Raw genomic sequence first — 25917 nt, forward strand, 5'->3', positions numbered from 1 at the left:
CTGCTGTGACATGGAAAAGCAGTAAACCTATGCTCACCTCTAGCATCTACAGGCAGCTAAGAAACCAGCCCTGGTCACCTACGCAGCTATGTGAGCATCCACACCTGCTCCTTCTCTCCCCACCCTGGGACTTCTCAGTGAACAGGAGGGTATTTCCTTTGCTCCTTTCCCCACAACATTCTGATTCTGCCTTCAACCAAATAAAAGGTCTGTTCCACTTCCCCCTATGCAAAATAACCTCTTTTTCTGGCACTAAGCACACTCAGACACAGTATAAATTTCAGAGAGTTTAATTTTTACAAATGTTTTGAAAGAATCACTGAGCAGACAGTGACACAAACAGATATTCCAGCAGTGACAGGCACCCAATGAATGACATCTTCTTGAATTCAGTCCCAGGTTCTTTTGGGATCAAGAGCGAAAGAGAGACAAAATTTACTAGAAAAAAAGCCTGGTGCTGATGACAGCAGAACTCCCTCCCTTGGCCAATAAAAAAAAGAATTCTGATTTTACCCTACAGAAATCTAAAAATTAATGAGGATTAGAGGTGATTTACTACATCCACATGGGTTAATACCAGTAAGCACCCTTGCCCCCTCCCCAAATTTAACTGGTGGGGTGAGAAAGGGATGACAGCTGCCTAGTGGCAGAGCCCAATCCCATAACTGGATCACCACACATAGAGCAGGAGCATGGGAACCAAGCCTGGCTACTGGATTCACAACTTCAAAGTGAGGACAAACAATGCTAGTGGAGGGAGTTCAAAGCTCCTCACTCGTATCTTCTGCTGGTCAGCGCCGGTGGTTCTAGGAGGCTTTCGTTTCTTTCATTTCTTCCCTTGTTTGAGCAGGAGACTGTCACTGTCACACAGAAGCGAGTCATTAGTCCAGAAAGCACAAGCAAAGCTGAACTAGACCTTCACTACAGACTTGGGGGTGTGGGGTGTCACGCCCAAAGGATCTGGACTTCAAGTCCTCCCACTACGTACTTCTTTCAAAGCCCCTTAAGCCTTCCAGGATGAGTAAGACAGAATCTGGTCAGAGGTAAGGAAGAAGGATCTTACTATCAGAGATCCCACAGAAAACAAACCAGCTCTGGCTTCCTCCCTTGATTCTAAGAAATCTAAGCTTTTAGCTGCATGCTATTAGCTCAGCTGGTACTGCCTTGTCCAGTAAATACTGGACAGATGAGGCAAAGCCACCAACTCCTGACAGCTCTGAAAGCAGGGAATGGGGTTTTCTAGCATGGGCTGGAAAGCTTTTGGAGAGTAACAAGAGCATCCTTCCTAGAGATGGTTACCCCAAACCAACACAAATTCCTACAATTGTCTAACTGCCTTCTTACAGCCCTCTTCGCCATAAATGCAGGATGCCCTGTATACACGGGACAGATCAGAGGACTCTCCTCAGTTACTCCTGCCTTCCCCACACAAGTTTCTTTACGGGACACACACACAGAGCTCCAATTACTGAGTGTCTCCCACTTGATGTAGAGGTCTGTGTGGCCCCTGCAAGGAAGGCTTCAAGCTTCACATCACAAATGGGAACTGAGGTAGAGATGGAATAAACTTCCTGTGGCCAGAAAGGCCCAAGCCAGAAACATCCCAGGCACCAGGCAAACATCAACACCCTTGTTCCAAGTACTAACAAAAGGATCAAAATAAACAATGCCTTACCTTCCTCTGTGTGTCAGGAGATGCAGTAAGGGGGGGGAAAGAAGGAAGAAAAACGAGAGTAAATTGATTAGATTTAGCAAAAATCTCAATTTCCACAGTAAGTAAGACTGCACCCTACTTGGCTGTGTCCTCTGGCATCAGGCTCCTCTCAGAGAAAAGATCCCGAGAGAGCTCCAGAAAGGGGACCAGCTTCACAGGTAGGGTGCAGATACATCCAGCCATCTGGCCCCTTTACCTGGTGAAGCCTTCATCCTGCAGGTTCAGTACCAAGTTATCTGCTGTGAGATACACACGGTTTTGTGAGCCAGCAATCTGAAAAAGAAATCCATTACAGAGATGGCATAAAGGAGTGTAAATGCACATGGAGGAACAGCACTAATAAAGAACCTATCTCCCCCTCCAGATACAGCACTCTTGCTTTATTCACTTAAGATCTCAGTCAAATCAATCCAATTCCCTAAAAAAAATCTAACTTCCCAACTTCCCATCCCAGCACCATCAGACTTTCGAAAAGAAGTGCTCATTCTGTCTCCCTGTCAGACAGACCTTTCATCCCACGCTTATCTGTTCCCTTTTCTCAGTCTGCAGGAAACCAGGAGCTTTTGGTAGCTGCAGCTGAGTGTGGGTGATGGAATCTGATGTAGATCTGGCCTTGTCACCTGCAGGGCTTGAACTCCTAGCCTCACATATAATTGCCGATCATTGCAAGCTAAATCTTAAGCTCTGCTTGAGCAGAGAAGGGCTGGGCAGGAAGAAAGATCAGGACAGGGCAAGTCACATTCGCCTTAAATTCATCATGTGGCCACTGGGCTGGGAGGACAGCACAAGGACTGCAGAAGGACAAAGGCAATTCTGTGCCTCATTGCTCACCGTTTTTGAGATGTTTTGAGCAGCTCGGATCTTACGTAGCTTGATGTAGCCTGGATTCCTGCTGAGAGCTTCACCGAGGTACAGCGGAGCAAAAGTTAAGGAAAAACCTGCTAACAGAAGCTGCCTACCCTCAAGGAATTCTTTCTAACCCGTATCATCAAGTATCTTAGCAATTTCTATCCCAGTAACTTGGGCCTTTGGGCAGACATATTTTTACTTCCCCAAATCAAGAACAACGTTATGGATTATGCTCACAGGCAGCCAATAAAAGTTAAACCTTACAACAGGGTCTGAAGGCTCATGGCCTTCTCTGCTCTGACCTGTAACCTCACTCCAGCCAACTGTAGGGGAAAAAATAATACTGACAGTGACCTACTTGAAGCTATCATCTGATAACAGCCTCCTAAGCATAAGCCCAATGTGACAGATTCTCAGGACTGTCAATCTCACAAGCCACATCCCACAAAATTTCCCAAAGCAGGATATCATCTTGGCAGCTGTAGCTTCCCCTTCAGCCTGAACGATCTTCTGCTTCTGCTCCTGCTTGGCCTTCTCCACCAGAAACTGCGCGCGCTGTGCCTCCTGCTGAGCTGCAGAGAGAATGGCCGAGAGTGTTTGAAGGAGATCCCATTTTCTGAGCCCTCCACAGCAGAACCCTACAGCTGAGGCCTGGGGGCTCCGCTTCCGAAAGAAATGATAGCATTCTGGGGCCATATCCACAAATAAGAAATGTATCTAATCGTGCCTCATTTTTTCTTAAAATCAACAGCATCGGGACCCTCTAAACGTAATCCCCATGGTAAGCGATAGAGTCCCAGGCTGAAGAGGAACCCTACAGTCTTGGGAACTCAGTCCCCCTGATGGTCTGTCCCATTACCCCAAAGTTTTCTGATAATACTTGTGAAATAACCTGTTTAGCTCCATTACTAAGGAGGCCGAGATTTATAACTCTGTTGCTCTATTAACGCAAAAGCAATGACACGCTAGCCCAAATTCTGCTTCCTTGTTTAATAATTCAATGAAAAGGCAAAGGCAACCTACCCCTTCCAGGTGTAAACTGAACTCACCCACTTGCTTAGCCTCCACAGCGGCTGTGTATTCACGACTGAAACTAAGCTCTGTGATAGCCACATCGTCCAGGATGAGGCTGAAATCCTTGGCTCTCTCTGTCAGTTCTCGCCTAATGAGCAGAGACACCTGAAACACAAATACAGCAAAAAGAGTACCAAATACAGGCTGTTTCTCGCTTCCTGTCCCCTCCAAAAGTGGAGCACAACTGCTCTTCACAGTTCATTCACATCAAGCCCAAGAAAGACATTACCTAAAACAAACCCAGAACCACGGACATTAATACCGTCTCTGGATCCGTTGCCTCTAAATAACGCTGCATAGCCATAGCTACGTACCGCATTTTCAAAAGTATATTACAGCTTATTTATAGTTATTACTTAACTATACAATTAATAGTGCAAAAATAAACTTCTTGAAAGTTTTTTTTGCTTTCACGTCCTAGTTCCACAGTTCCTACACGTTTTGGCAGTAAGTATTTCCTTCCCCATCTTGAATTTGCCACTGTTTCCAGTTTGACTGCCTCCTTGTGTTTGTATTCAGATTAAGAAAATAAAAAATACCACTCCCCACTGATACACGTTGTACATGTATGACGTCTCTTAATTATTGCAGCTACTCATCTAGTGTGGCTACTCCACTTTTTTTTAGTCTCTTTGGATGAGTGTTGTTGGTAGATCTTCTTATTTATTCTACTCATTTCTGAGTTTCCTTGAACTTGCCAGTATCTTTTTCAGGCAGGCTGACAAGTCCTGCACCAAATATTGACTTAAATAGAAATTATTGCTGCAGTCTTAACCAGCCTTGCGTTTGCTTTTACTTTTATTGCAGCTGTTTCCAAGCAGAATTCTAAAATTATGCCAGAATCCTTTACTGAGTGAACTGCGAGCATGTAACTACATAAAGTCACTTCATTTTCTTCTGATTATCAACCACTTCGATATGCACCAATATGCATTCAATATGTCTGTTGCCGCTTCACAGTAACAAACACTAGATGAATATATGACAAGAAGACATATTCAAGTTAGTTTGTTCCGAAATTTCAGAGATACCCAAGTCTTCTTTGCTTCTGATAAACCTAAATCCCTTGCAGATGTTGTTTCTTTGCTGTCACATTCTCCCTTTCCACTCATTCGCTTTATACAAAATCATTAACAAATCCCTTCAGCGCACAGCACAAATGCCTGAAGTCCCTGCTACGGATCAGTTCTCACAACAAGACCTGGACACATAGTTCTACTCTTTGCTTTTTTGTCATGGATCAGCAACTAGTTATGAGATGCTTTGTATTTCATCTTTCTGACAACTTATCCTCTTTGGCAGTCTCACGCAGGATCTCCTCTAAAGCCTTTTAAAAGAAGATCAGCAACTTCTCTCTCCCTCAGCTGTGATAGGTGACAGATATTCTCAGAATCCCTGGCAATCAAATTACGAGAACACAAACTTTCAGGTAAAGGCTTTTGTAAGAGAAATGTTTCTATTGTTTTGCAACCTGCCCAAATTACTCTATAATCTTTCCCTAAACAGAAATATTTGCTACCCTTCTGTTCCACCCAATACTGAGAGTTTACTGCTTTGTTAACTCCTCACCCACTTTGCTTTGCAGATCCTTTAAAACTGTTTAATTTGCTCTGACAGCTCTTCTGACACCCATGAAGGGCCAGCTAATAATTTTTTTTAAAGCCAGCTCTACTGTTACCTGCGGACTATGATGTAAATCAGCTCTCCCTCCCTCATCATTACAATGGGGTGCAGTTTTGCACTCTATATACCAAGGAATCCAGTTTTCTTCTCAGAAGCTAGTGGTGCAGTCTTAGCGTTTGTATCCGCACTGGAATCAAACCGTAAGCGGGACACAGTTCCATGCCCTTTCCGTTTGGAGGCACCCTCTACCAGCCTAATGTATTTCTCCTCCATCTGTTGTAACACTCCCCGTTTGCACAGTTTAGCCGTTTCTTTGCAATCCGAGTGCAAGCCTCCTCCGGAAAAGCTCACCTGGGCTCTCTGAGTGATGAGCTGCGAAGCGTTAAACTTGGCTACCACGCTCTTGAGCACTTCATTAACGATGGAAGGCAGGACCCGCTCCTCATAGTCCAGGCCCAGGCGCTGGTACATGCTGGGCAGCTCTGCAGCATTGGGGCGCGTGAGAACACGCAGGGAAATGTTCACCATCTGCAAATCTGAGGAGGAGAGAGGGAGATGAGCCGGGCCAGCGCCGCAGCCGCCCCCTGCGCCACCCCCCCCCCACCTGGGCCTCGCGCTCCGGCCCCTGCGGGGCCGCTCTCACCTTTGGAGCCGGTGGGGGAGGAGATTTTCCGCGGCCGGGCTCGAATGTCGTAGATGATGGGGTACTGGAACCAGGGGATCCTGCGAGGGGCGGGAGGCCCGTTAGGCGGGGGGCAGCCGCAGCGGCCGGGGCCGGGCCCGCGGGGCCGGGCTCGGGGCGGGGGAGCTGGGCCCTACCTGAAGTGCAGCCCCTCGGCGAGGATGGTGTCCTGCTGGACGCCGCCGATGCGGTTGAAGAAGATGGCCCGCTGCCCGCCTTCCACTGCGGGGAGAAGGGGCACGGTCAGCGCGGGAGGCGGAGGAACCGGGCGCGGGGGGGGGGGGGGGGGGGGGACAGCGAGGGGGACTCACCGATGAAGACGGACTCGCGGACGCCGTAGGCCAGGGCGCCGGCGCCCAGCAGCAGCTTGAGGGCGGTGCCGACGCCGCGCGGCCCGGCCGGCAGCCGCCCCGCCAGGTCCTTCAGGTTCTGCGCCATGGCCGCGCCGCGCCGCGCGCCCCGCCGGGAAGGACACCGGAAGGTGCCGCCGCCAAGGCGCTCCGGCGGGAAACCGCGGCGCGGCAGGCGCCACCGCCCCTTCCCGCCCCGCCGCCGCCCTCCGGCGCGGCCGCACGGCCCTCCGGAAGCGGGTCCGGCCGGAGCGAGATTACGGGCGCGCCCCGGGCGCCATCTTGGGTGGCCGCGGCCGCCGGGGGGCGGCCGGGGGCGGGGCGGGGGCGGTGCCGCCGGTGCCGCGTGGTGCGGCGGTAACAAAATGGCGGCGCCCAGGCGGCCTCGTGAGGAGGAGGAGGCGGCAGAGGCTGGAGAAGACGCCTCGCTGGAGGCGAAGCGGCCGCGTGGGCCGCGGCGGCTCTTGGTGGTGCTGGAGGGGGCGAGTCTGGAGACGGTGAAGGTGCGGGCGGGGGGGGGGACGGTCCGGCCGGGCCGGGCCGAGGGCGGCCGCCGGCGCCCTTGCCCACCTCTCCGTGCTTTGGCCGTAGGTGGGGAAGACGTTCGAGCTCCTCAACTGCGACAAGCACAAGGCGCTGCTGCTGCGGAACGGCCGGGACCCCGGGGAGGTGCGGCCCGACATCACCCACCAGGTACCGGCTGGATCTGGGCAGCCTCTCTGGCGGCCCGGGCTGCTCGGGGCGGCGGCCGGGCAGTCGGCTTGAGGGAGGTTCTCCCGCAGTCTGGGGGTCTGCGTATGCCCCTGCAACGGGGGTGAGTTTGGCCTTACCCGCTATACTTGTGGTGTGTAAGTTTAGTAATTCTCTTTATTTGGATAGGGGCTTGCTTTCTCTCAGCATTACAGTAGAGCTCGCAAGGCCAGATGTACTCTTTTCTGCCTCAACATCGGTCCCTTTTGCACTCATGGGGCCTAATACTCAAGTTTTCCAAGAGTCCTCTCTCTTGCACCCTTTCTACTTCTCCTACTGCGTGTTTTTTTTTCTATTTTAGAGTCTCCTGATGCTCATGGACAGCCCCCTGAATCGGGCTGGTCTCCTGCAGGTTTATATCCATACCCAGAAGAATGTTCTAATCGAAGTCAATCCCCAAACCAGAATCCCAAGAACTTTTGATCGATTCTGTGGTCTTATGGGTAAGTGATTCAGACTTTATACCAGCCACAAAATAATGCAGGAAGGCGCTTAGGAGCGGAAGAATTTTGGGAAGAGTCAAAAAGCTGCACCAAGCTTAAAAATGTGAAAGTGAGAAAAGAGCAGAGGAATGAAAGTGTCTTTTTGTGAGTTCCAGTCCAACTATGTGTTCCTTAGCAGAACTGTGTGGAGTGCCTACATGAGACTGCTAGCAGCAAAGTAACTCGCTGATTGGTATTTCTTAGGACTGCTTTAGAAGATGCTGGGAACTCTACAGATAGACTTTTTGTCTACTTTAGCTCTGTTCACTAGGCGGAGGATAGGATTCCTCTGGCAAAAGAACAGGCAGCTTAACTAATTTTCTTCTCTCGTCAGTTCAGTTGCTGCATAAGCTCAGCGTTCGAGCAGCTGATGGGCCTCAGAAATTGTTGAAGGTAAACATTCTTTGACTGTTCACAGGTAACGTTGCAACATTCCTCCTTTGCAGCTAGTGATGTAGGAATGGGGGATTTTTATAACTTTTTTTGTACAAACCATGCACTTAGCTATGTGGCAGGGTCTCTTACCTCTATGCCCCTATTAACTTTCTGCTTTCTGTAGGTGATTAAAAATCCAGTCAGTGATCATCTCCCCGTGGGCTGTATGAAGATAGGTACCTCTTTTGCAGTTCCAAAGGTGTCAGATCTGCGTGAACTGGTTCCTACAGCGGAGCCAGTTGCCATTGTTGTGGGAGCTTTTGCCCACGGTTCGGTAAGTGCATGTATCCCTCACTTGGAGCTGTAACAATCTTTATCAGCATGGATTTCAGTCTTGTTCTGAGTATGGGTTGTTTTTCTTCTGCTCTTTTTTTTGCTTGGTCCCCCCTGTCCTGCCCCCCCTTTTCTCCCCCAGGTAGGCTCGTCAAAAAAAGGCCCAATGCTACAACACTTAGGGACTTTTCTCTTTCTGGAGAGAGGGCACTAGTGAGGGCTAGCAGTTGTCCTGCTGTGTTTTATTGTGGCTGTATTTAACCCTGGAGAAATACTGTGCCTCTCTGACCAGTGGAGATGGATGGGATTAAGTGAAAACTTGCAGCTTTTTTTTTTCTCTCTTTCTCTAGGTCAATGTTGACTATACAGAAAAGATGGTCTCCATCAGCAACTATCCCCTCTCTGCTGCCCTCACATGTGCTAAAATTACTACTGCCTTTGAGGAAGTTTGGGGAGTAGTATGAGCTTCTGCTACTGTCCATGGTGGACTGCTATACAACCATTCCATGTTCTGGAGAGGCTCTTTTACTTAGGTGTGGACCTGGTGCAATTTTAGGCGCCTGGAAAGGAAAAGGCTTCAATTTTGTCTTTGTGGCTTCTGGAGCAATGAGACTTTAAATGGACTGCCCTGCTGACCTTTCTTCCTCCTATTAAAGGTCACTTTTGATAATAGTGCTTGTGTATTTTACTTTCTCATGTTCAATACATGGGCAGGCTTGATCCCTTTATAGCGGGGACTCAGCCCAAATTTGTCATGGAACTGAAACTTAGCTGTGCCCTGCTTGCCCTGCAGCTGAAGATACTCAGTCCTGTAGGATCACCTTGCTCGGTGGTGTGCAACAGTTCACACTCCCACACCGAGGCACCCAAGAGGAAAGGAGCTGAAGCCAATATGAAAAAGACCCGGAGCAATTTTTATCTTGGATGACAAACGTAGAAAAGTCAGAAGGTGGCTCCAATCCAATACAGTGCCTGTGTTGAGTGTTTTACAATCATCTGGTATCAGCAGAGAGACACGAGTGTCCGTTGAAGGGCGGCAGAGAGATAAGGCAACATACAGAAGGTGGAGGATCTGGAAGGAGGCTTACTCCATTCCCCTCCTTTCGGGTCTCTGACCCTGTGCTTTCTCTTTCCCCCTCCTCACGTTGAAAGAAGTCATACTTCAACATAGCAAACTTGGCAGGTGATGCTTTGCTTCCGGAGTGTTAAATCAACTCCTACAAATGCACAGGTGGTACAATCTGAAAAAGAGAAAATGCTAGATTTGTTTTGGTTGATTTTATGTTTGCCTTTCACCTCAGGATGTAACACTGCTGCCCGACTTCACCTCCTAGTCCAAGCATGGGATTCTCTCTCCCTAGTACAGCCTTACCTTTTGGCTGTTATTCTGCTTTTTTTAGCTTTTCTTTTCGTGGCACGATTAATCTGCGAATGTAAGGCAACACCAGTAATAAGGTGAAGAACAACACGTGGCCGAGGAAGTAAACAGACTTGTACACCTGTAAAGAGAAAGGCAGGGTTAAGGATCAGCAAGCAGCTTTGAGCCAAAAACATGAGAGATGGGAGGGAGGGAAAAGGGTTGGTCGCGTGGGTTGTCTGTTTGTGGCTACTAAATACCTTCATCCATTTGTCCCAGGTGAAAAGGCAAAATGGCACCAGACAGTAACCCATAAACATCCAGTGGTTAGCCTGCTGCAGCACGTAGAAAATGGGCCGCAAGGCAGTGATGGAGGCTAAGGTGCTTAGGAGAGGACTGTCCCGAACAAGGTTTATAGCCTAATTTAAAGAAAAAACCAGAATTCTCATCAGTTGGATGTCCTATGGCTATATATACAGGCTCTGGGGCCAAAGTTACCTATCCAGCTGTGTAAAATGAATTTTAGTAAGCAGTTAGCCTAAAAAAAGTAGCTAAGTACCCCGTGCTGCTCAAAGTTTTAATTAAAAAAAACCCAGTTTAAATATGGAATATTGTTCTCTCAGTACTGGGAGATTTAGCAGAGGCATTCAGCTCATGTGCTTGTCCTCCAACCTTTCCAGCTGCCAAGCACTTCAGCTGCCCTCTACTCATATGCCAAGTTCTCCACTTTTCTTCCTGTCAGCTTCTGCAATAAATTTATGGCTTGCCCGTGCAGAAGCCAGCAACCTACTAAACTCTTGAGAACAGAACCGTATCGTGTTTGAAAACCAATTCCAAAGCAAGCAGCTATTTTTCATATTTAATCCAAGTAAAGCCTTCAGCGTGGCAGTTTCCAGACTCGAGGGGAAAGGCCAACACAGGCCACCCCATTCTGGTTAAGTCAGACAAAGCGCACCTGTCTTTCAACGATGACTATAAGCAACTCCATTTGAAAGCACACCAGGTAGCCAGAGTGCAGCCCGTGCCAAACGGCCAGGAAGAACAGGGACAGTGCCTGTGACAGCAGTTTGTTACCCAGGAACTTCAGACGCTTGAAGATGTAGCTAGAGCAGAAAAGAAACAAAGTGCTTCTAGTTTATTGTCTGTCCTCCCCTCTCCACGTCAGGGATGCAGGGCCCAGGGGACCGTACACTTTTGCACACCCTGCGGTGACAGAAATAGCAAGACCACTCCCCTTACCAGGGCAAACTGTACCTTAGCCCTTGTCTTAAAGAAATCCCAGCTAAGGGGGAGAAGTGGTTCATCTGACAGTGCACACAGAAACGGTATGTGTGTCCCAGCAACTGCCGAACCAAAACCTGGTTCAGTCATTGCATCGGGAGCATCAAGAGGTATGATGTAGGAACCAGCTGTTAGAGCAGTTCCGTGGCTGTTTGACCAGGCAGGCCGACAGGCTCGCTGTAGTCCCGTTCTAGCCTCTGCCCTCCTGCTGCCATCAACTGCTTGCCTACACTGATGAACTGCCCTTTTAGATTGAATGAAAAGATCTATCTATCTAACCCAGTAACCTGTTTCAAACGGCACAGTGGCAAAACGTTGAAGAGTGTAAGAACTGAAAACTGGGAGATTCTTCCTCTAATGCTCCCTCTCAGCCTAGGATCTTGGTTCTGTTGACACAGAAGTTACCAACACGTTATAGAGGGGGAATTTTGTCCTGCTCACCGGGCCACCCAAGCATTGGTATTGATGTTGAAAGAAGCAATGGTCCCTGTGAACAAAGGCGTTGTCTCATACAGCCAGACCTTCATGTTGGCACAGGCATCCCACAAAGGCTTTCCATTCTGGTCCTTCCCATTGTACCCCAGACCAACAAGGATGCAGACACCTTCCTATGGAAAAAGAGTCACAAGAAAGATGAGAGGAAAACATTGTCCCTTCTTTTTTTTTGGAAAGGCAGAGCTGGGGAAGCTCTGACTCTCACTGTGTTGAGTGGAGAGCACCACTGCAGATGGAACAAATGGATTAAAAACTGCCTGCTTTTTAGTTAGCTAGCCTTTGCTAACTTAAAGCAAGCTAAACTGACCTGCACTGATCTCCAGATATTTGGATTACTTCAATTTAGTGCTAAGTCTAAGAGCATACTAAGTAGCTGCAAAGGTGCAACCTTTGTTCATTTGTCTTTTGTTTCTGGAATGACATCTAGACTCACCGTAACAAGCCAGCAAGTTACGTATTTGTAGAGTATAATTTTGCCCCAGATCAACATGTAACCACAACGGAACCAGAAAGGCTTCTCCTGCAGAGATAAGAGTGAAATAATAGAATTAAAATAAAAAATGGAATTGAGTGGCAATAGTGAGACAAGGTAGATGAGATCTCATCACTGTCTTTCATTTTAATCTGATGTATGTGTTGAGACTACTATATGGACCAGATCGCCAGGCTATTGGCTTATGCAGACTGACACATCATTCTCCTTCCTTCGGTGATATTTGGCTATACTGAAATAGGTACTTTGGGAAGACTCTGGGATTAGCATAATCATTGCGGAATTTACACCCTCATTTATTCGTACTGACACAGAAACACTGATTGTCTGCAGGTAGAAAACTTCAGTAATTCCTGAGAACCTCAAAGATTCTGCTAAGCCTTGCAAGTTGCTGTAGTGAAGTTCTTTGCATGTAATGGTTAAATGGAAGGTCATTAAAAGGTCACAAAATATGTATGTTAGGTTTCCAAAAACAATGGTAGCATCTAAGATTAATTCTCTGTTTCTAAAAATTTTCATTTGGTTCAGTTCAGCTTAACACGTTCCTGTTCTGCATCAAATGGAATCCACAGGACAGGCCATAACACCAAATCAGCTGTGGAAAGGCTAGTTGCTGACTTATCTTATTTTTAAATTGAGACAAAACTAAGAAAAAAAAATTAAAAAAATCCACTCTTGTAGATCCAGTGCTCACCAGAGAAGTGGAATTCTTCCACACCCCAGAACTGCCAAATGAATACATACCATATAATCATCTGAGATGAGGTATTCATCAGAGATGTACAGGCTTGACAAGGTATAGGTTACCAGAAACAAGAGACCCAAACTCAGGCGCTTGAGAGCAGGCACAAAACTGAGAAAGAAAAATACGAAGGTCAAAGAAAAGCCTTGGAAAGAGACTGTCAAACTCAGTTTTAAAAACAGAAGTGGAGAAGAGGAGGTAGGGGAGATAGCAATCGGGAGTCACCACGTTCCACTGCAGCAGATGCCTCCGTTTGGAAGCTGGCATGCTAACATTACCAGCTTGGGACCGGGTTTGTACTAAAGATGTCAAATGGTTGTTGACGTTCATGCCCTGGAACAATGCTAGGACATTAAGCAGAGAGTTAACGAGCAACTTTTGAAAGACTGCCTTGTCTTATAAATCACTTTTGATCACAGTACTTCAGTGTCCAAGTAAAAAGGCACTCTGCTGCAGGGAACATGTGGAGGATTCAGCATTCTGGGATCTGAGGAAGGTGAGGAGCTAAGCAGCTTTTCATTACCTATTGGGTCTCTGGCCTTGAACGTCAGTCATCTCACCCCTTGCCAGTTTCTGATAGTCTGTCATGGAGAACTGAGGCCCCACCATGAAGGCACCATAGAAATAGGAGAATCCTGAGACCTCCAGCAAGGTAGGAACTCCCCGGACAGCAAATCGCCGCTGCTCAGGGGTCAGGAACTCCTGCACCAAAGGGAGTGGTGTTAACATCATCCTAGGGGATCTCGCACTAGCTCTGGATGTTACCTTCTCAGCCTACCTCCTTAATGGTCTCAGTTCTTGCTCTCCATGTGTATGGAACTTCCCACTTTGTACTTCACGTCCATTCCTCTCCCCAGCCCTCTCTATCCCCACCCCCTCTAAATAGCAACAAGATCCAATGGTTGAGACCAGTTGCACAGATCTCTATTCCCAAATAAGCTCAAAACATGGAAGGGATCTATTGACATGCATCCCTGCCCGCACAGTAAAAGCACTGTTGCTGACCTATTCCGGTCCCTGAGTGCAATCGCATGTACTCTCCCATGACCTTATCGTCCTACAATTCCTACTTCTTGATGCAAGAATTCATTGTCTTTAAATACTTGAAACTTCAGCTTCTTAGGAAATTTCAGCTCAACCTTGTTTTCTTGCAGTCAGCAGTGATTCCATGGATGCTAAAGACTCGGTCAGGCCCTGAACAGGAGATAGGGAGTGCAGGTACTTGAAGCAGGATTGAGAGACTGTAGCAAGTGTTCTGCCCTCTCCCACACATTGTGCTGTGCAACTTCTCTCGCTCTTTCATCTGCTCTAAAAACAGGGCCCTAACAAATGCTAAAGGGCAACCATTCACAAGGATATGGTAAGACTAAACAAAGGAAAGGAAGGTGGTAACTGAGATCTGGTGCTGATGGTCTACAAGTTAGAGATACACTACCCACAAGACACAGAGCATTGGGCATTGGGAATCTAAAGCAACAGATCTGGGGGAAGGAAATGGGGGGAATTTGGAAAAGGGCAGAATAATATTCTGACATGATTGAAAGAACTTTTGTCCATCCCTCATCACTACTGTCTCTGTTCCAAATTATTTCTTTCCACTCCAGAATTCAGTGCCCGCGCTGAGACACTCGCTGAGGCTCCCCGCTCAGCTATAGCTTTTAGCAAACAACGAATGCAGCTTGCTAACTCACGTCCTTTGAACTTGATTTTCTGACCTCTAGCTCACTGGAATGGCACGGAAGAGGGGAGGAGGAATGAAGGAGAAATGGTGTCTTACTCACCAGATCTTTTCCTCCATCATAGTAATCGATGGCCAGACCTAGAGGTGAGAAACAATTATTTGAAGCCCTGGGATGGGCTGGTTGGGCTGAACAAGCACTCCTCTCTTCCCCGCGGCACGGCTTGTGGAGTGCCAGATAGGAGGGAGGTGTCACTCACCAATCAACTTGAGCGTCAAGACACAATGTGGCATTGTCCACTTGATGTCATAATGCTCTGTGGCTGTGAAGTAATATCCAGCCATAAGGTATGTCTGAAAGAAACCATTGTTTGGGTTATTCGAACTAATTATTCCAGCTGGTTTTGATCTGTCTCCACTTTTCCACCCACAGTTGCTACTGGGAAGTGCAAAACTGAACAGAGGGCTCCTTTCTACAAACCGATGCAGTAAGAAAGAGAGTTTTACCATCTGAAAGAAGAACGTGGTGAAGACGGCAGTGATTGTGCGACCCATAAGTCTCAGTATGAGGAACTGGATTAGGACACATAGCAGGGAATGAAAGAACTGCATCCCTGTGGAGAGGGGAAAGAGAGAGAGAGATGAAGTAGAAATTACATTCTCCCATTACAGGTCCTCCCAAACCACAGCACGCCCTGGGCCAGGCAGCTCTCTCTTCCCAAACTCATCTTACCAAAATTGAAGTAAGCAATTGAGAGTCCTGTGAACACATTGTAGAGATGAATGAGGTAGGTCTCCTTCTGGAAGAGGAAATAGCGCTGGAACAAGGCAAAAGGATATCCTGAGTAGAGGAGAAAAAAAAAAAAAAAAAGAATTAGTTGTGAATTAGTGTAGACAAGCATTTGTAATGGTCCAGATTATAGCTTTCTTGAACATGTTATGAGGAACGTGTACTTTACATAGATACATCATCAACAGAGGTCACGGTATACATTCCTGATATTGTATTTCCACCTCGGGGGATAGATGCCAGATGACTTACTCTTTGTATGACACAGAAGACAATACTTTAATAGGAACGTTATTATATCAAAGTTGACATTGAAGTGCAAGAAATTCCAGGATTACAGTTTCTGGCCTCATTCAATACATGAGATGGATAATGCTGAAATACATGAATCAGACTTTTGTTTCTGATTCATTTCCAAATTCTGTGACAAATACAGTTAATGTGGCAAGACACTAGATTAAAAAAATAAGGGGGGCGGTGGGAAGGAGGGGAATTTCATGGTTAATACTGTTGCATAGTCCTAAAAAATTCAATCCCTGCTCCCACCTCCATGAGTTCTTACATGATGCTGACCAACTTTAACCCCAGAGCTCCCCAAGTGACCTCCAGCAGTATCCTCTTCCTTTTCTAACTCTCGAACTTCAGATTTGCATCTGATTTGTGAAGTACTGGGCACACAAAGCTGTAATTTAAACCCATGGGCACTACATTTGTAGTAGTTTTGAAAAAGTCAAAGTCAGAAGCATTTCATATGGAGCAGCTAGATAAGTGGAAGGAGTTTTTTCCTTGCATTTTCTGCGTGTTAGCTCCCAGTCTAATTTAGGAATGCCTCCAGATTATTCATCTGTGGCTCTAGTGAGAAGCAAACATTTGTGAAGCACTCTGGTAGTACGGTGAGAAGTGCCATACAGAAACCCATGAGTAAATTAAATTCTGTCGTCTAGGTGAGGTTCACCTAGCATGCAATAAACATTGCCACATATTAGACAATAAATATATTATCTTTTAATACATATTGACACAGGAAGCATTGTCCATTCTGTTCACGCAATTAGTGCTTCTAAAGGCACGTGCACAACGAGGTGAACTGGGACAGCAGAAGCGACTTTAATTCTGGCATTTTGTAACTTACTGCTTTACTTTGCAAGCTTGTGTTCTTTTATCCTGATTAAAAACAAAACAAAAAAATATCTTCTACCAAAAAAAAAAGGAAATCCATTACATACCACAATACTGGCATCCACACTGCTTATTAGCCTAGCTGAAATCTGTAGCTGTGGATAGATCTCTGCTACTTGCGCTAATGGAGTAATAGTAGCAGTAGGTAGTCATGTTTTAGATGGAGCAGTAATAAAAGGTGATGAAATGCGCATTTTGCCGAGAAGTGTTTAATGGATGAAAGGTTTCCAATAAGCAAGGCCAAATCTAGTCACTACTGTGAGAGGGAAGGAGGAACTCTGTCACGTTCCGTAAAATACACGTGCTGCAGTCTGCCAGTGCTAACGGGCTGAGGCGTGACTGGAGCCATTTCAAGGCCCCCTGCGTGCCCCCAAATCCCTTGGGAGGGAGTCCCAGAGTTTGGGACTTTTGGGCTCCCTTCTAGATCCCGGACGGCGGCATGCTCTACTGAGCCCAGGTGTGTACGTGCTGCCTCTTGAAACTCAGCTGCTGCTCCCCATTCCCTCAGCCTCTTGCCCCCCCTCTTTTGGTCTTCCCTGCCTCCTCGTTCCTGTTCCTTCCTCCTTTTGTGTCCTGTGCCTGTTTCCATGCCACAGGCTGTTTTCTCGGTCTCAGCGGCCAGCCAGCCCCACATACCACAGCCCTTCACCCGCAGAGCCTGGCAACCTTGCTCCTGCACGCTCATCCAGCTCGCTCTTCCCTTCCACAGCAGCGGCTCCAAATGCTCCTACGAAATGCCTTACCTAAACCATCCCTTTCCCTTCCTTCTCTGACACCAGAGTCGGAGGGACGTGACTCTGCCGCCCCTGAACGCCAGCTGCGGGGGAAAGAGGGAATCGGCAAAGAGAGTTCATCACACGAGCTCTCTGGGGATACAGGAGTAACTCAAAGAATTAGACCAATTCACATGATTTAAAAAAAAAGGAAAAGAAAAAGTAAGGAGTATTGTCTATCAGCCTTATCCACAGAAATGTATAGACGGGGATTCTTTCTTCACGTGTCGATTTTCCTGCTGAAGTTTAATAAACATATTAACAACTGACAACAGATTTGTGAAATGGGAAGTGGTAAAACAAATATAAAGATCTCAACCATCAGTTGAGATCAAAAGTTAAAATACTGACGTCTACCATAGAAAAACATTTCCCCCTTTTGAACAAGGGGGAGAAAGATCAAATCAGAAATATAGGCAAAGCACAATTTATTGCTGTTCATCGACACTTACGGTTTTAAAACCACTTTTTCAAGGATTTCCCACTCTCTCAAAAAGCAGTACAATCTTGCAAAACACTCCATTTTCACCAGAAAAAAAAAATCTGGTTTTTGGCTCCAGCCATTGCTATAGACAGGATTAAATTATGACCGAATACTATAATGTACCTCAAGTTTCTAAAAGCCAGAAATTTTACCTATTTCCTCCCATCCCCAACCAGTGTTCCTACTCTAACAGACCTGTCTCACTTGTCACGCGTGCTCCTTTTTAGCTCTACGCAGGAGATCATATCGTGGTTTGGGTAATGCTGCTCTAAAGGAGAAGAATTATGAGCCCTTGCAAATAGAGAGCTGCTAGTATGCACAGCATATATGCTTTTAGAAAGCCACAAATTTAAATCCCAGTCTTGTACTACATGGGTGCTGTTCCAGTTCAAAAGTCACAACGTCAGCCTAAATTCTGATATCCAGAGCAACTCACTAGTACTCTGGACTGCAATTTAGTCACAGTTTTGCTGCACGCAAGATAATTTTCTTAGTTTTACAACTGGGCCAGTTCCACGCCGCAGATATAAACTTTAACCCCCAAATGGCAGTGGATACTGAATATCAACGGCCATCCAGCCCAGGCCTCTGCATTTTTGAACACTCGTAAACTAGCTATTAAATAATGAGCTATTCCTACCGATAACCACGGCAGTACTCCCGCTCCACTACGGTGTTCCTGAAGCGGCCTGAATTAGCAGAGCGAAAGCAGGAGGGCAGTTTTTGAAGCTAACCATTGCCACCGGGCAAGCTTGCGGTCACATTTGGACGCGTCAGTGGCAGGATGCCGCACCACTTTGCTTTTGCCATTCAGAAGCAACAGGACTGGAGTTCCCACTCCTTGCTGCTGAGGGACCCTGCACAGCAGCTCCCGGTCTCCCAAACTCCTCTTTCACAGCTCCCTCAGGCAGAGCTGACCCAGGCAGGAAAACCGGTGGTAACACTCCAGGAGAAAACAGAAGGTGACCCCCTGATCCGAAGTAATTCTCCTTCTCCATGCACCATGGGGTCCAAAAGCGGTCTGCACGCAGAGTTGACTTTTGCCTCTAGATAGACTTTCTATAGAAGGGAATTAGCAATTGATATAAAAGGGACAAATTAGCCGAGACGTGCTGCTGATAAATTCCTCCTTCCCCCCCCCTCTCCTCCTTCAGAGGAACAAGAGGATGATCTCTGGTTAAGAGAACCCCGGCGCTGGAAGGAAAGGACAAGGTCAGCTTCTTCGTCACAGCCATTTGGGAGAGTAAGGGGCCACCGCACAACGCCCAGGTTGTCCACAGATACAAGAATCTATTTGAGCAAAAAAAGTAAATGATCAAGAGGTTGGATTAGGCAGGAGGGAAGTTCTACCAATTCCAAGCAAAAATAGCGCTGTCAAGTTTGCCATCTTCTGGAATGGGTGATTAAGATGCCTGTCTTTTTCCAGAGATAAAGCTGCAAATAAGAATACCAGAAACATTCTTTTCATCTCTGCTCCCTTTATTTCCCCTTTTATATGCGTTAGCTTCGTTTCATCTTCAAGGGAGCAGATCAGACTATTTTTCCTCTCCTCCCTTTTGCTGATCAGTTAACCCCACCTTTGTAAACATCTAGCAGATCAGTTGCCTCCATTTTCTTATAAGAATGCTCAAACTAAAAGGAAGGGGACAACAGGAAAAAGACATGTTAAAATATAAGCCTTACCTAGTATTTTGACTTCAAAGGTATTCTTTTGTTCTGCCTGTAATACTGCAAAAGTCCCACACCTTGTTTAACACTGAGTGCGTACACATGAGTATTTTAATTCAGCTCAGGAGCGTACTTTTGAAGTCCACTTACGGTGCTTTAGTTCGCATAGCAGAACTGTCTCAAAGCATGTGAACAGGACTCTCTTCAGACGAAACTGAACTGAAAATGCACTCCAGTGGGTGCTCAGTCCGTACGACCGGATGGAAACAAATCCAAAGTAAATGCCCAAACCACCATCAGGTACTGCCCACAAACAGGTCTGCTCTACAGATCTGCTCCCACTGTACCATTTTACTTGCTCATATAGACATGGTGTGTAGCATTACACACCACTCTCTCTTTTTTAATTATTATTATTTAAGGAATAAGATGTATTTGAAGATAAGAGTTTAAACAAGGCAGCACGAGTGCTCTGTGACAGGGCTGGTTTTAGCAGCAGGATGGTGCTGCCTCTTAACAACTTCTCCCATCTCTTACCCATTAAAACCAGTTGTTTGCCTCCCCTTCAGTAAGGTTCTTGCTTGGCTGACCAGCTGGGGACTTGATTTAGGGTTAGTCATCAGCTATGGGTGACCACAGGGAGGATTTCACCGAGCCTAAAAATCTTCGGAGAGCAAGAATAAGCAGGGGATGTAAAAAAATTGATGAGAGGTAGAAGAGGGGGAGATAAGACCGCTTGCAAGCAAAGCGGCTGGTTTCTGGCACCTATTCAGTAGGAACGTGTTACTTTCTGCAGGTCACTGCTATGTCTGCAGATGAGGGAACGCCTGCCCAGTGCTTTTCCTGGCAGGTCTGGGCAGATCAGCAGGGTCAGTTCTGGCTCAGGGCTGTAAACAGTATGTTGGCCGCCCTCCACATTATGCAGCAGAACATGCCAGGTAGCTTGCAAGCTGCTGTGTAATAGTATGGCCAGATAAATAACTTTAATTCTTTGGGATCACACAGCCATGCAAGGAATAAGATCAACCTAAAGTCTTAAATACACAGTGCCACGAAGCCTCCTGGACGCTGGCTGATGCTTTGAGCAGTGGCAGCAGGAAAAAAGTCCCTCTCCTCTCGTGGGAGGACAAGAGCAGAGAAGCCCTCTTCGCTCCTTCGCACTGCTGGAGGGGCTCCCTCCCTTTCTCCTCCCAGAGGCTAGGACAGCATCGGCTCAGACTGCTTACTCCGGCAACCAGAAAGTAACTCCGCAGATATGGAGCTGAGACCATTGGTGTCTTCCATGCTGACCCAAAGACAGAGTTTCTCCTGGGGGAACACCGGGCCCCGGACGTACTGAAGAATGCGAGGTAGAATACATCTCTCCAAAGACACTTCCGTGTGATTGACAGACATTAGTGTACTAGACATACTACAATTTTTTAAATGACGGGGTCTGGAACTATGCTTCAAGTATTACTGCTGTTGATAATATTGCCAAATTGCAGCCTAATTTCTTCAAAGGTTGTTTATGCAATTTTCACATACGTGAAGACTGAAGTAAGTTTTTAATCTTGTACAATCTGAGTAATGGACTCTATTCTAGTCGTACACTTCGCTTCAAAACTGCAGGATGTATAAAAGGTGTCTCTGATTTAAATACAAAGCTGTGACTAAAATCCCCATAATTTGCTTGGCAATGTGCTGTTACAATCTTCACTTGTTCACTGAGAAAACGCGGTGCCCTTTAGGGCTACTCCAATTTTTGTTCTTGGTTGCCCTTCCTTCCTCCTTTTTCCTTCTCTCTTTCTCCCCTGTATCTATATTTTTTTCAATAGTGGCAGAATGTTAACAGCTTTAAATGACCTTTTTTTGGTTATTTCAGACCATAACTAAGTGAACACTCTTATTCTGAATCAAGAGAGTCCATTCAGGCTATTTTTTCAACAATAATTCAGCTTTCTCCACAAACGAACGTAAGACATTGCAAAATCCTTTGTGATTCTTCCTCTTTTTCAGAGGGCTATTTTTACCAGTTTCTGGTGATCTCCCGAACAGCGAAACCCTAGAAACAGTTGTCGCAGTAGAACTGCACAGTGTAGATGGTAAACTGCATCACGGAGGGAGAAATAAGCAACAACTTTCCAAGCCATCTTTGGAACAGAGTACCGTGCTTCACCCTCATGGTCTTGTTCTGAAATAATTCAGCAGTATTAGCTGCAGCCAACAAAAATTATTTTCTTCCTGAATCTATGCAAACACCTGAAATGGAGAAAGTGAAGGCAAAGCCATGCCTTGCCTGTCCTAATGCCATCTCCAGCTTGTAGAAACGCTTTTCATTTATACCCCACATCATCCGATGAAGTGGTCACCAGCGCTAGTTGCATTACCAACAGGCTTAAGGCTTTCAGTCACATTGAAAAGATTGTAAGCTAAGCTGCAATTAAACGAACATTTCTTTTCATGCTAGTGCTGGGTTCAGGAACCCTTCTCACCCTCCTCTCACGTTGCTCTGGAGTGGTGCTTGGCACCCTTTTAATGTAATAGCATAATGCTTTAGTACCTATCCATTAAGCAGGAAAGTTGGAGTCAATCCTCTCTGCCCAAGTGGTTCAATCTACATGACCTGCAAGACTACCAAAGTATAGGCGAGGCTGTTTTGCATGCCTTTAAGCCTTCCGTCTGAAGTTATGCCTTCCATTGCGTGTAATTAAGAGATATTGAGCGAGGGAGAAAGGACAGGGAAATGTGCAGCTCTAGCCTCCTGGTTTGGTATGCATTTCAGGTATGCGGGGGAAAGAGATGCGAGTAGGTTCCCACTCCCCAGACTTTTAATTCAAACGATAAAGATCCATTAAGACTTTATGCAAAATAGACAGTGGCCCGCCTCAGGAAGGGACACTGTGCCTCCTCAGTGGCTTAGCGTCAACACTGCGCGTGGAACGTTTGTAATGACACGCACGAACCTTGGACTTAATGAAGCTACTGACTGCAGTGGGCATCTCCTCTTACCGTTAAGATGATAATTATCTGCTGTTCATTTCAAAGAGCGAAGTGGTTTTGCTCACCCGTAGGACACCAAGCAGGAAACAGCTTTCCAATGTCATGTTCTAGCTTATTGCTAGTAAGAAGGACCTCTGAGAGCATGTTCAAGGTGCACTCTACAAAGGCATCGCTCTACTGTAGGTGTCTGCCTCCACACATGCTATCCAACACCTTTTCTGCATCAGTACTTGTTAGACTAGTCCCTTGGTTGGTTCAGTTGACTAACCTGGTAGTAAACAATCTGCTTTTTCTGGTTTAGGTTTCTGCCAGGCAAGTAAATTCAATCAGATAGCAATTAAAATACCAGAGACAGACGTGGGAGAAAGGAAAGCAGGACTTTCCCCGTTCAGCTGTGGGGAGCTGCTAGATTAATTCAGGCTGACTTATGTGCATGTCCTCTATACATTTCCTATTACTTTTTTCTTTATAGAAGAAGTTTGTTTTAAGTAACTTCTAAGTTAAGTTCAAAACGACAGTCAGTTCAATCCCCTGTATCTACCCTTGACGTGAAGAATGTTTTGGTTCAGTTTGATCTTACACATTAAATCAGGCAGAACTAAGTCTGGTCCAGACCACAGTTATGAAGTGACACAACTTTTTCTTGCATCCCTTTTTAAAAATTATACTTCTAGTTAGCCAGAGCAACTTTATTTTGACAGATCACACAGCAGCAGCTGTACCCCTTCAAATATACTCTTAGCTTCAGAGAAAAGCTTGTATTTCCTTTCTGCTAGGTGACTACACTTACCGAAAGCTTTCAAAAACCAAGGTTCCATTGGCCATCTGCAGAGATTTATGTAGACAGCACATATACATGCACCTGAATTAATGTTTTGGGAGCTATAACCTTCCCCCCAGTCGCTAGCCCACATCGTAACTCTAGCCCTGCCTTAACCATTTTTTCTCTGACCTAACTCTCCCCCGTTTAGATAAGCGTAAGCAGCGTGTGTTCTGCAACCTGCATGGCAGGTGGAGCACGGCACAATGTCCCGGTTCTTCTGTCCGCTCAGCTGGCAGGCTTTGCTCGCCCTACCTGCGTCCCCGTGATGACACGCCACTCCCGCACAGTTCCATGACTGCTGCAGACACCAAGAAGGTCTCTTGGCAGAGAGCTCCCCGCGCTCGGACAGGGCGACGTCGCAGAGGGGTTCTGGAGATTCCTAAGCGGGGCTCTGGAGATTCCTAAGCGTGCACCCCTCCCGACACACGCTCAGGGGGAATCTGATGCACAGGCAGCAGCTGGCACTCGGGCAGCGGAACAACTGCGAACAGAAGTTCTGGCGCCCGAAACGGCGCTCGCGACCCCGACACCGGACCCGCTCGAGGGCCAGCACCACGGCGACTGGCTCCGCAGGGCTCCTAGCCGGGCTCTGCCCCTGGCCCCCCGGGCGCGGGGTGCCTGCGCCCCTCTGGCAGGCAGCCCGCCCGGACCGCCCCCCCGCCCCGCTGCGGGGCAACCCGCCGGCCCGCCCGCCCCGCTTCACGGCGGGTTCCCCCGCTGCACCGGGAGAGCCGGAGGGCGGCCCCGGGCTCCCACCCCGGCAGCTGCTGCGCGGCACCTCCCCCGCTCCCCGCCGCGCCGCGGCACAAGCCGGGCGCACGCCACCCTCCGCCGTCCGGGCCGGGCCGTGGCGGGCGGGGACGGGCCGGTGGCGGCGGGGGGCCGGGCCGGTGGCGGCGGGGGGCTCGCCCGCCCCGCCGGCTCCGCGCGCACACGTGGCCTGGCACGGCGGCGCTGACACAGGTGCGGCTCCGCGCCGCCAAGGCGCTGCCCGGCCCCGGCCCCGGCCCCGGCCCCGGCCCGGCGGCGGAGCGGCGGGGTGGCCCGGCCCCACGGCGGACGCGGCCCCCCGCCCGGGGCGCCAGACCCGTCACCCCCGACCGCCGCGCCCTCTGCCCTCCCTTACCCATCAGGATGGAGACGATGAGGCGCAGCGCCTGCTCCGACGAGCCCAGGGCCTCGGCCAGCTGGGCCAGGCCCCAGCCGGACCCCGCCACCGCCATCTTCCCCGCCGGCCGCCCCGCCGGCCGGTCGCTCCTCGAACCCGGCAGCGGCGCCAGCCACCGCGGCCCCCGCACCGCTCGCGGCCCCCTCCGCGCCCATTGGCTGCGCCGGGCCGGCCACGCCCCCACGGCGCCTCTGATTGGGCAGCCGGTGGCAGCGGGGCAGGGCCCTGCGCTCACTAAGGCAAAGGTTACCCCGCGAGTGGGCGGCGCCGCGGGGCTGTCCCCGGTAGCCAATGATTGGAGTAAGCGCTTCCGAGGGCGGGGCTCGGCACGGGCGGCGGGAGGGCGGGGCCAGGCAGGCGAGGCGGAGCCCGCCTCCCCATTGGCTGTGGCGGGACAGGAGAGAGCCGGGCAGGGAGGGGTAGGGGACGGGGCGGGGCAGGGGTTATTCGCGGGCACGAGGCGCGCGGGGAGGGCGGCGCGGGACCAAGGGGCGTGCGAGCGGGGCAGGGGCCGGGGCCTGGTCCCGGGCCTGGTCCCGGGCCTGGGTGTCGGCCTGGGGTTGTGGAGCTGCTCTGCTGGCTGGGGACAAGGCACGCTACCGAGCCTCCCCGGTGCCGCCGGCTCCCGCCACCCCGGTGGCTCCTGGAGGACGGACTGTCGGCGCGTGGCTCTTGCGGCCCGGAGGGACCCGCTCCCCGTACCAGATGTGGCGGCAGCGCCCGTCGCTGTCCCTGTCCCTGTGGCACCCAGCTCTTCGTAGTCACGGGGCGGCTCTGCCTACGCAGCCTCCTCGTAACTCCTTCCTTGGAGGACCTTGTGGGTCCTTTCATGCAGACGCCCATGGGCCACCCTAAGTTCTCAGCAAAAGCTTCAGGTGCGATGGATGGGACCCTCCTCCCCTTGTTCGTGTTACCACTTTCCTGCTCTGTCATGCAGGTGGGCAGTATTGCCCAAACTTAACCGGAGGGGCAAACACAGACTGGCACAAAGGTTTACAGCAAAAGGGGCCTCTGGAGGCCTCTGTCGAAACCCCTGCTCACAAGCAGGTCTCCAAAGCTGGATCAGGCTGCTCAGGGCATTGCCCAGGCAATTCCCGCACATTTTCAGAGGTGGAGAGCTCCCAGCCTCCCTGGGCACCTGAGCCAGTGCTGGATCATGCTTTGGGGAAAGTACTTTTGTCCTGATTATACTCTGCATTGTCCCTGTTACAAGTTATGCCCATTGCCTCTTGTCCTGGGAAGGGTCTGATTCCATCCTCTTTACAACCAGCCCTTAGGCAGCCCCGCCTATTAGATCCCATTCCTTCTCAAATCTGACAGGGAGAGGGACTGACAGGCAACATGCCCACGTAGACCTCATTTACTTAGGAGACCAGGCTAAAAACCTTGCCCTCCCTTGCCCTTCCCTCTTCCAGGCTAGAGAAATCCAGATTCCTCAGTATCAATGCTCTAGTCACCTATCCAGTGGTCCTCCACTGGGATCTTTCCATGTTGTTCACACCTCTCTTGCACTGGGGAACCCATAATGGACACAGCATACCAAATACAACTTTATCTGTGCCGTACAGAGGAAAATAATCACTCCTGTCCACCTGTGGACTATGCTGTCATCCATGCCGCCCTGCTTGCACTGCTACAGGGGTGCATCGCGGGCTGATGTGCCAGGATTCCCAGGATCTTTTCTGCTGAGTTGCTCCTTAGCCCATTGTCTCCCAGCCTGTGCTGGCGCATAGGATTACTCCGCCTTAGGTGCAGCTCTGACCATGAGGTTA

The 25917-nt window shown here is 48.7% G+C and overlaps 3 protein-coding genes across 4 annotated transcripts; 1 reads left to right on the forward strand and 2 right to left on the reverse strand.

The window, feature by feature from the left end:
- Positions 1 to 274: 274 nt before the first annotated feature.
- On the reverse strand, positions 275 to 6380 carry PHB2 (prohibitin 2). 2 transcript variants are annotated; one of them, XM_059816850.1, is made up of 10 exons: positions 6254 to 6380; positions 6080 to 6164; positions 5904 to 5983; positions 5612 to 5796; positions 3613 to 3742; positions 3032 to 3135; positions 2546 to 2623; positions 1911 to 1987; positions 1676 to 1681; positions 275 to 860 (listed from the first exon to the last, which is right to left on the reverse strand). In XM_059816850.1, exons 1-10 carry the CDS (start codon positions 6378 to 6380, stop codon positions 827 to 829), a joined length of 906 nt encoding a protein of 301 aa, XP_059672833.1. In that variant the 3' UTR covers positions 275 to 826. The 2 variants fall into 2 exon arrangements, with proteins under 2 accessions (XP_059672833.1, XP_059672842.1); XM_059816859.1 differs by lacking the exons at positions 275 to 860; positions 1676 to 1681; positions 3032 to 3135 and having other exon boundaries at positions 1897 to 1987; positions 2546 to 2613.
- A 277-nt stretch (positions 6381 to 6657) lies between these two features.
- EMG1 (EMG1 N1-specific pseudouridine methyltransferase) lies at positions 6658 to 8894 on the forward strand. The gene is made up of 6 exons (XM_059823353.1): positions 6658 to 6795; positions 6884 to 6985; positions 7344 to 7485; positions 7859 to 7917; positions 8084 to 8233; positions 8583 to 8894. Exons 1-6 carry the CDS (start codon positions 6658 to 6660, stop codon positions 8694 to 8696), a joined length of 705 nt encoding a protein of 234 aa, XP_059679336.1. The 3' UTR covers positions 8697 to 8894.
- A 231-nt stretch (positions 8895 to 9125) lies between these two features.
- On the reverse strand, positions 9126 to 24300 carry LPCAT3 (lysophosphatidylcholine acyltransferase 3). Its single transcript, XM_059819415.1, is given in 14 exon segments — positions 9126 to 9473; positions 9605 to 9731; positions 9850 to 10008; positions 10545 to 10692; positions 11312 to 11478; positions 11799 to 11885; positions 12603 to 12711; positions 13124 to 13302; positions 14382 to 14419; positions 14539 to 14632; positions 14786 to 14892; positions 15012 to 15119; positions 24104 to 24257; positions 24259 to 24300. Coding segments are annotated over 13 exon segments (1509 nt in total). The 3' UTR covers positions 9126 to 9473; positions 9605 to 9614.
- Between the last annotated feature and the right edge of the window lie 1617 nt (positions 24301 to 25917).

The sequence above is a fragment of the Gavia stellata genome, chromosome 1 (genome assembly GCF_030936135.1).
Source record: "Gavia stellata isolate bGavSte3 chromosome 1, bGavSte3.hap2, whole genome shotgun sequence".
NCBI lineage: Eukaryota > Metazoa > Chordata > Aves > Gaviiformes > Gaviidae > Gavia > Gavia stellata.